The 10,384-nt window shown below is 47.2% G+C and overlaps 1 protein-coding gene across 1 annotated transcript; it reads right to left on the bottom strand.

Moving 5' to 3' along the window:
• Positions 1-261: 261 nt before the first annotated feature.
• On the bottom strand, positions 262-8,327 carry C10H11orf58 (chromosome 10 C11orf58 homolog). The gene is made up of 5 exons (XM_053449754.1): positions 8,189-8,327; positions 6,479-6,562; positions 4,729-4,789; positions 2,603-2,712; positions 262-1,315 (listed from the first exon to the last, which is right to left on the bottom strand). The coding sequence occupies exons 1-5, from the start codon at positions 8,282-8,284 to the stop codon at positions 1,088-1,090; spliced, it is 579 nt and encodes a 192-aa protein (XP_053305729.1). The 5' UTR covers positions 8,285-8,327; the 3' UTR covers positions 262-1,087.
• Between the last annotated feature and the right edge of the window lie 2,057 nt (positions 8,328-10,384).

Raw genomic sequence — 10,384 nt, 5'->3', positions numbered from 1 at the left:
ACAACCAAACAGTTAAGAGGCAGATAATTTTGTAAAGTTCCTCATACAGGAACAGCCAGTTTCCTTGAAGAAGAAGAAAAAAAAGTAACTCCACTAACCTATGCCGCCATCTTTGTATCCAAAGTCATAAAAATTGAGTCCTGGGCGGCCAGTCCCCAAGCCAAACATTGCTGCCGTGTTATCGGGGATTTTTTTGTCGCTTGTTAGACGTTTCACGGACGTTGAGAAATTTCAAAAATGATCTGTCAATAAGGAGACACATTAAACCAAACCTTAAATTTTATTTATGATCAGAAACAGTTATTTTGTCCCTAGAGCCAAGCTTTTGATCCATGCGATAAGCTCCCCAGATTTCGTGAAGGTGCATGGGCTCAACGTTTCCCCACAGGTACCCTCCTACAAACCATTTGGGGCAACAAGAATTGTTTTGAATGAGTTTAGTGTAATGCAGAAGTCGAAAATTGTCAGAACCCAGTAACATTTCCTTAAACATCTCTAAAAACAAACAAAATTTCTTATACAGGACTCTACAGCCCCTCACATTGGGGTAAATCTCCCTGATATTCGTGTTCAAAAATACGTCAAGAAAAACGCTCTCCGTACATAAATTATATTTAACTGTTTGGACTAAAAAAAAAATATCATAAACACGCTCAACATAAAACGCTTCCCCCTCCACACACGCAATCACTAAAAACACAGCTAACACTTTCACACCCACAAGGAACACAGGGCCGTCAGGTGTGCCGATATTAACACAAAGGTTTGTTTGTTAAATAAGGATTTCGTTGCCAGCGGTTTAATTGCGCAATCTGATGGGGGACGTCTGACACCGTCAGGTGAGTTTTAATGCGGAAAGGGGAAGATTTGGTAACAAATCATACTTTCGTTCTGCTGGATGCAGGAACACTGATTTCGGCTCTTATTTTTAGGACGGTTTCCCAGTCCTCCATTGTTTTTAAGCCTCCAGTGTAAGTGACGACACAGAAGGGAAGGTTCTGTAAGAACGGACGAGATTTTGACACTTGGCAAAGAGGATAGAGAAAGGCCAGGTCCCGAGACTCTCAGCAATGACCCCCCCAGCGAGTTAGGAGCCGCTGGATTTAACGAACATCATTTTGTAGTTGCTCTTGCGTTCCTTGCCCTCCTGGTCGCCGTCGGCCTCTTCTACAGTTTGTGGTTTCTCTGTAGTTTTCTCGTCTTCGCTTTCGCTTTCACTGTCTGTGGAGCTGCAGCTGTCGCTGGACCCAGAAGAGGACTCTGTCCGGGGGGCGCTTTCAGGCTGAGCCGCTTCCTTTTCAGATGGGGAATCCTCCTACCCAAAAGGAAAAAAAAATCCACGGAACCACATTATACACTTATTTACTCATGGATTGTTATCCATACAAGAGTTGGCAGATCGGCCCCATCCGGCCCCCCGTCTAGTCTGCCCGTTTCTCCTGCTGTAAAGACCCAAACCTTAAGTTGTAACTCAAAATGCAAATTATCGATTCATAAAACAGTCCAGCAGCTGTCAAACCAGATATTGAAAGTCTCAAACCAACGTGCGCTCAACAAATGGCGAGCCAGCCGGCCAGAATCATCGCCCAATCCTGAGTCTAAGCCGTTCGTGGTCGGCTCCTCTCCTGAGGACCTGCTACTTTTAACGAGCTGAATCCCAGTTTCAATTTGACTGGAATGTCTACGAATACTCAAGTCGCGGCGTGTATCGCTTCACCCTGCTGCGAGCTCAACATCGAGTCGGCAGCCATGTTGGTTTTATTGAATGGATGAATCTGTGCTTTTCAGTGAGCTTGCTGGCCTCGAACAACCCTCGTCACCAAACATCATAACGCTGCCCCTACATACAGACCATCTCTATGGTTTCTCAGCAATAACCCTAACCCTAGAAGAGTATATACCTCCCAGACTACAGCAGAAAAAAACACTACCGTATTTGCTCAATTATGAGACGAGGTTTTTTCCAGAGCAAATGCTCTGAAAAATACCCCTCGTCTTATAAATCAAGGTCGTCTTCTAATCAGACCTCATTCTGCTGGGGCCAGGCTGCTTACCGGGCTTTGATCGCGAGCAGCGTCGCTGCCAGAGTGGCATATAGGGGTATAAGGCATATCATGGGGCAGAGGGCATATAGGGGGTTAAAAGGCATATCATGGGGCACAGTGGCATATAGGAGGGTATAAGACATTTCTGGAGGCAGAGTGGCATATAGAGGGTTAAAAGGCACATCATGGGGCAGAGTGGCAAATAGGGGGGTATAAGGCATTTCTGGGGGCAGAGTGGCAAGCCTGGGGGCAGATGTGCATAACTGGGAGGGGCAGGTTGGCAAATACAAGGAAATAATTTTTTTTCTCAATCATAGCTTTTATTAAATATGAAAATTAGTTTACATGAATAAATATTTACTAGTAAAACTTTTTTCCTATAGGGTAGTCTTATATTCAGGCTTTTTGTTTTTTTCCTAAATTAATATTTTGATTTTGGGGGGGGGGGTTGTCTTATAATCAGGGTCGTCTTATAATCGAGCGAATACGGTAATACATGGAGCGTTTCCCAAAATAAACAGTAAAGCTGTGCTATTTTTCTGTTTGAGGATTCTTACCTCACTGAACCCAAGCCCGCAGTGACGCCGGTTCCTCCCAGACAACGTGCTGTCGATGCTTTGCTGGAACTGGTGCTCCAATTCGTCGTTCATTTTCCTGTCTTCGTCACCTGCGGGTGCAGCGTTCTCGGGTTAGGTTGCGTTCATAGTTGGTAAGAATGGGGGGGGGGAAATACACAAGTCCACAAATGTTTGCCCCGTTCTCTGGCACTGAAAGCGCCTTTGGAGACATGCGCGATGGCCCAAACGGACGGGGGACGGAGCTGCGGGTTAAATCATTGGTAGTTCTCCTCTCCCTTTATTTTTCACTGTGTCTCCTCTTTTTAAACAGCTGTAGTTGTTACAATTTAGCAGATAAATCATTTTTGTGCTTTTACTTCTAGAATCCCAGCGGGATCGAGCTGTGCCAACCCCACAAGAGGTATCGCAGGTCTACATGATGCAAGAAGAAGAAGCATGGAAAATATATGTTATCTGCTAAGAAATATCAGCAAATAACATAATTCAACAGTTTTTGTGTTTTTTTTAAATAAAAATATAACTCTATAACAATAACTTTGTATTGAAACATACAACATTTCAATGTCCAGCCGTGTGTTTTAAAATACAAATTAAATATTTTCCACAATATGGGCAAATAGTCGGCTCTATTGTTCTTTTAAAAAACAAACAAAAAAAACCTACAGATGGCCAAAAGGTGCACTTCCTCATTCGAAATTCCTTAAAGCATATATGACATCAAACGCATGGGTAATGAGGGTCCCGGTAAAGAATATCATTATAGGTACACACTACGTCAGCAAAATCACTTGTATATTTGTGAATTAAATCTTAACATTACCGTTCAAACGTTTGGGGTCACATAAAATCTGCTTTTCTTTAAAAAAAAACAAAAAAACAAAAAAAAAACAAGGAAGTTTCTGTCTATTAAAATAACATGAAATGGATCAGAAATGGGGTTAATGTTGTAAATTACAATTGTAGCTGGAAATGGCCCTTTATCACTCCCATCACTCCTGTGCTCCAATGGCCATTTATCACTCCCATCACTCCTGTGCTCCAATGGCCCTTTATCACTCCCATCACTTCTGTGCTCCAATGGCCCTTTATCACTCCCATCACTCCTGTGTTCCAATGGCCCTTTATCACTCCCATCACTCCTGTGTGCCAATGGCCCTTTATCACTCCCATCACTCCTGTGTTCCAATGGCCATTTATCACTCCCATCACTCCTGTGCTCCAATGGCCCTTTATCACTCCCATCACTCCTGTGTTCCAATGGCCCTTTATCACTCCCATCACTCCTGTGCTCCAATGGCCCTTTATCACTCCCATCACTCCTGTGCTCCAATGGCCCTTTATCACTCCCATCACTCCTGTGCTCCAATGGCCCTTTATCACTCCCATCACTCCTGTGTTCCAATGGCCCTTTATCACTCCCATCACTCCAGTGCTCCAATGGCCCTTTATCACTCCCATCACTCCAGTGCTCCAATGGCCCTTTATCACTCCCATCACTCCAATGGCCCTTTATCACTCCCATCACTCCAGTGCTCCAACGGCCCTTTATCACGCCCATCACTCCTGTGTTCCAATGGCCCTTTATCACTCCCATCACTCCAGTGCTCCAATGGCCCTTTATCACTCCCATCACTCCAGTGCTCCAATGGCCCTTTATCACTCCCATCACTCCAGTGCTCCAATGGCCCTTTATCACTCCCATCACTCCAATGGCCCTTTATCACTCCCATAACTCCAATGGCCCTTTATCACTCCCATCACTCCAGTGCTCCAATGGCCCTTTATCACTCCCATCACTCCAATGGCCCTTTATCACTCCCATCACTCCAGTGCTCCAACGGCCCTTTATCACTCCCATCACTCCTGTGCTCCAATGGCACGTTGTGTTCACTGATCCAAGTTTAAGTTTAAAAGGCTAATTGATGGTTAGAAAACACTTTTGTAATTATGTTACAGCCAGAAACTTCTTGGTTTTCCATGAAAACAGCTCAGTGACCCCAAACTTTTGAGCCATAATGTAAGTTCACGTGAACACAGAGCTAAACAGCGCGTAATCTCACGGAACGTTCAAAGCTGTATATACTTACGAATATATAAATACTCACCAGTTCTGAAGTGGGACGTTGATTTGTGATCGCCGATCACCAAGCGTCCGGTGTGCTCTTTCTGGAAAGAAATTATAATATGCAATGGTCTGAAATCTAAATTATTAATATACATTGAGTCTGTCTGAGTCCTAACTTACCCCCCCCATTCCACAATCTTAAACATGAGCTAGCCTTTCTACTCAACTACCTACTAAACCGATATCTGAAGAAAAGACCTTTGAGGTCCAGAAAGGTTTAGTAACTGTCTTTTTCTATGCTGGTCCAATAAAAAGAATCACCTTTGAAAAAAGGCTCTATTTTCTCTTGAGCTGAGGCGGCCATAACCATTTTCTCAACTTCCAACAACTCTCATGTCTACGGCAGAAACGCTTCACCGACGCACCTCGCGTTTCACCGACTTCCCGTCATCTTTATGTCACCGAAGATTTCATTATTATTTTAGTGGTACTTCTGCCATGGGCTGACATTTAAGGGTCTAGGCTGGACAAATTTAAGGAACTAGACAGCCATGGCACCTCTAGTTGTATTTCTGGTTTCCATACACACTACTGTTCAAAAGTTTGGGGTCACTTAGAAAAATTTTTTATTGTAAAGAAAAGCACATTTTGCCCATTAAAATAACATGAAATGGATCAGAAATTCAGCGCAGACGGGGTTAATGCTGTAAATGACTATTGTAGCTGGAAACGGCTGGTTTTTAATGGAATCTCTTCACAGGCGTACAGAGACCCTTTATCACTCCCATCACTCCTGTGTTCCAATGGCCCTTTATCACTCCCATCACTCCTGTGTTCCAATGGCCCTTTATCACTCCCGTGCTTCAATGGCCCTTTATCACTCCCATCACTCCTGTGTTCCAACGGCCCTTTATCACTCCCATCACTCCTGTGTTCCAAAGGCCCTTTATCACTCCCATCACTCCTGTGTTCCAACGGCCCTTTATCACTCCCATCACTCCTGTGTTCCAACGGCCCTTTATCACTCCTGTGTTCCAACGGCCCTTTATCACTCCTGTGCACCAATGTCCCTTTATCACTCCCATCACTCCTGTGCTCCAATGGCCCTTTATCACTCCCATAACTCCTGTGTTCCAAAGGCCCTTTATCACTCCTGTGTTCTAGTGGCCCTTTATCACTCCTGTGTTCCAATGGCCCTTTATCACTTCCATCACTCCTGTGTTCCAGTGGCCCTTTATCGTTCCCATCACTCCTGTGTCCCAATGGCCAGTTATCACTCCCATCACTCCTGTGTTCTAATGGCCAGTTATCACTCCCATCACTCCTGTGTTCCAATGGCCAGTTATCACTCCCATCACTCCTGTGTTCCAATAGCCACTTATCACTCCCATCACTCCTGTGTTCCAATAGCCACTATCCCAAGTTTAAAAGGCTAATTGATGGTTAGAAACCCTTTTTGCAATTATGTTATAGCCAGAAATGTCCTTGTTTTCCCAAAAACAGCTGAGTGACCCCAAACATGTGAACGGTAGCGTGCATGAAATAAGAATATAGGTATAACGGTTCTATTCGCTTAGTAGAAATAAACAAAGTCCGAAACCGAATGGTGTTTTTTTATATGGTTCATTTTATGAGAGAAGAACCTTAAAAGTGAAAACAGGGAAGGTACCTAGAAAAGGCACGCTGCAGCGAGAGACTGGAGTGAGTAGAGAGTCTAGACACTTGTGGTCAATGGATCCACAGTTTTGGGTACGGCTGCCTAAAACCTCGTTTTTAATTTATTGACAAACCTTTCCGGCTCCCATAAGTCGGAGAAATTTCTGCTTGCGTTCCTCGTTTCCCAGGTCGGCTTGCTCCCAGCTCCCGTGTCCGTCCTGTAAAGCGCATTAATTGAGTGTCAATTATATTTTAATACCAAGTTCTGATTATCAAATAACTTCACAGAATAAACCTAATGAATTTCTGTAAGATTTGAGGGTTCTCATAATAAACACCCCGTTCCACACAGCACATCATCCTGACTATGGCTTTACAGCTCGTTATTACGCTGGCAGTTTTAGGTGAAAAGGGGTGCATTGTACCCCTGCCAGTGTGATGGTCAGGGACATTGCAGAGGGGGGGAGGCACGGTACCCGTGCTGCTCTTGGTTAGGGGGGGCACGGTACCCCTGCTGCTCTTGGTAAGGGGAGGCACGGTACCCCTGCTGCTCTTGGTAAGGGGGGGCACGGTACCCCTGCTGCTCTTGGTAAGTGGGGGCACGGTACCCCTGCTGCCCTTGGTAAGGGGGGGCACGGTACCCCTGCTGCTCTTGGTAAGGAGGGGGCACGGTACCCTTGCTGCTCTTGGTAAGAGGGGGCACGGTACCCCTGCTGCTCTTGGTAAGGGGGGGCACGGTACCCCTGCTGCTCTTGGTAAGGGGGGGCACGGTACCCCTGCTGCTCTTGGTAAGGGGGGGCACGGTACCCCTGCTGCTCTTGGTAAGGGGGGGCACGGTACCCCTGCTGCTCTTGGTAAGGGGGGGCACGGTACCCCTGCTGCTCTTGGTAAGAGGGGGCACGGTACCCCTGCTGCTCTTGGTAAGAGGGGGCACGGTACCCCTGCTGCTCTTGGTAAGAGGGGGCACGGTACCCCTGCTGCTCTTGGTAAGAGGGGGCACGGTACCCCTGCTGCTCTTGGTAAGAGGGGGCACGGTACCCCTGCTGCTCTTGGTAAGAGGGGGCACGGTACCCCTGCTGCTCTTGGTAAGAGGGGGCACGGTACCCCTGCTGCTCTTGGTAAGAGGGGGCACGGTACCCCTGCTGCTCTTGGTAAGAGGGGGCACGGTACCCCTGCTGCTCTTGGTAAGAGGGGGCACGGTACCCCTGCTGCTCTTGGTAAGAGGGGGCACGGTACCCCTGCTGCTCTTGGTAAGAGGGGGCACGGTACCCCTGCTGCTCTTGGTAAGAGGGGGCACGGTACCCCTGCTGCTCTTGGTAAGAGGGGGCACGGTACCCCTGCTGCTCTTGGTAAGAGGGGGCACGGTACCCCTGCTGCTCTTGGTAAGAGGGGGCACGGTACCCCTGCTGCTCTTGGTAAGAGGGGGCACGGTACCCCTGCTGCTCTTGGTAAGAGGGGGCACGGTACCCCTGCTGCTCTTGGTAAGAGGGGGCACGGTACCCCTGCTGCTCTTGGTAAGAGGGGGCACGGTACCCCTGCTGCTCTTGGTAAGAGGGGGCACGGTACCCCTGCTCCTCTTGGTAAGGGGGGGCACGGTACCCCTGCTGCTCGTGGTAAGAGGGGGCACGGTACCCCTGCTGCTCGTGGTAAGAGGGGGCACGGTACCCCTGCTGCTCTGGGTAAGAATGAGGAAATTTCCTCCCAAGTGGTCTGGGTAAGGGGGTCATTGTATCCCTGGAGCTTTTGGGAAAGGACACTTGTCTGTTCGGTTAGGGTAGAGGGGCAGTAAACACCATCCCGCGGCCTGCTTTCACAATGAAGCCTGTCTGGAGTAGCCTTCTCACCTCAGCGGGCGGCTCCGCCGTCCGCTTGAACCCCCTCTGGGACCTCTCCGCCGAGCTCATCTCCAAGGCCTCAAACCTTCTGCGCCGGGAAGCCATTGGCGCAGCCTGCTGGGAAATGGAGTCCAAGCGCGGCGCAGCGGCCGTGACGTCAGTCAGTCTGTGTAAAAAATACAACTCCCGGGATCCTCCGCGGCAGCGCAGGCGCACTGAGAGCCAAGCTGTAACACGTGGGAAAGACTGTTATACACACAGTGATCCGACAGGGGGCGCCCACATCTGGGGAGAGGAAAAACAGGCCTGGCGGATAACACAGGGCTACAAACACAGATACTTCGGGATAGGAGAAGCAGTTTAAAGCATGCATTACTTCCTAGTGTCCCTATTCAGCTTGACCAGTCCCTCCATACTTGACACCTGCCCCATTTTAGTTGAACAGATCCTATTTGTTTCCCAAATCCTGATGACCCCCTCTTTTCTTCTCTGATGCCCCTTTTTCCTCCCCTGAGAATATATGTAAGTTGTCTTCTGGAAGAAGCAGATACTATGTAGCAAGTCGCAGGAAGAGTATGATTTTAATAATGAACTTCATGGAAATGGTTTGAAAGGCATCGATGATGGGATACCTGTATTCAAGCAGGAGCTTTGGTTACAGAGGCTCAGGTGTTGGCAAATTTGCACGGGATAAAAAGGATCCAGTACAGTCTGTACGAACCAAATAAAAACTTTATTGTAGAAACATAGAACCTGTCGGCAGATCGGCCCCTTTCATCCCCCAATAAAACAACTACATATACATCACCCGATCCCAGATAATAAGAGATTTTTGACTTGATACATGCTATAACAAAGAGGAAAGAGTTAATTTAATGTACTCTTGTGCAGGACACGCATTTAAGGGTTAACTGAGTTTATTATTTCATTCCCTGCTTTATAACCCAAACGTTACTCGGCTTGGGGCACCATAATCCCAAAAAGAATGGTATGACGGGACGTGCGGAGGGTTAATTTCAGGGTAAGGGGTCAGTGAGGCTGGAGAGGTTAAAGTGAATAAGATTCTGTTGGTTGCTATGGAGATTGCACCATTTTGCTACAGAATTGCACCTGCCCTCCACATACCTCTCTCTGTATAAATTATTAATTATATCATAAAATATTATTGAATATTATTACATTTAAATACATAAAGGGATTCCACTAAACACAGGAGGGAAGTTACAACAGAGACCAGAATCTAACACTAGAGGTTTAGATGGAGTGGAAGGAAGATTTGCTTTACTGAGAGGGTGGTTGTTAAGCGGAACAGCCTCCCAGCAGAAGTGGTAGAAGCTAATACAATGAGGGTATTAAACATGCATGGGATAGACATATGGCTCCTGAATCTAAGACGAGACCAACGACCGATTAAGGGTTGAGTCTTTACCGCAGGAGAAACGGACCACTAGACGGGTGGGCCGGATGGGGCCGATCTGCCGGCAGGTTCAATGTTTCTAGAAGTTTCTATTTGGTTTGTACAGACTTTACTGGATCCTTTATATCCCGCACTAATTTGCCAACACCTGAGCCTCTGTGACCAAAGCCCCTGCTTGAATACAGGTATCCCGTCATGGATGCCTTTGAAACCATTCCCCATATTGAAATCGTACTCTTCCTGCGACCTTGCTACATAGTATCCTCAGACTGGATAAGATTTCGAGACGTCTTTGGGACAGATTTATTCTCCGGATCTTGGGTGTCTTCCACCTTCCACTCCCCGTGTTTGAAGTTCCTTCAGCGGACGGGAGAAGAAAGAGCGCTCCTGTATTATGCTGTTTTCCACATTTCTCCCGTTTTTTTGTTTGTTTATGATACGCGACTAAGAGCCTTTGTGGGCTCCTTGAATGCCCCCGTGTACATTAACCTTCCCAGAACCCGAACTTTGCCAAATCTCAGCTTTACTGCAGTGAATCCCCCCCCCCCCCGACCCCCCCGGCTTCTCGCGGAATAAAAGGCGACTCTGTGTCTCGGGCTTTGAAGCCGGGGCCGTTAAACCGTACAGAATATTTACCTCGATAAATCATTAGAAGGGGCTGAAGCTAGAATTCCGCCCATAGAAAATAAAAGCAGGTATTCCAAACAGCGCTTCATGTGGTCCGCCCGCCGCGCTTTCTCTTCTGTGTTTCGAAACTTCTATATATTTGTCGTCTTTGGCCCCGAAAA

The sequence above is a fragment of the Spea bombifrons genome, chromosome 10, assembly GCF_027358695.1.
Source record: "Spea bombifrons isolate aSpeBom1 chromosome 10, aSpeBom1.2.pri, whole genome shotgun sequence".
Classification (NCBI taxonomy): Eukaryota; Metazoa; Chordata; class Amphibia; order Anura; family Pelobatidae; genus Spea; species Spea bombifrons.
This window is presented reverse-complemented; position numbering and strand designations above follow the sequence as displayed.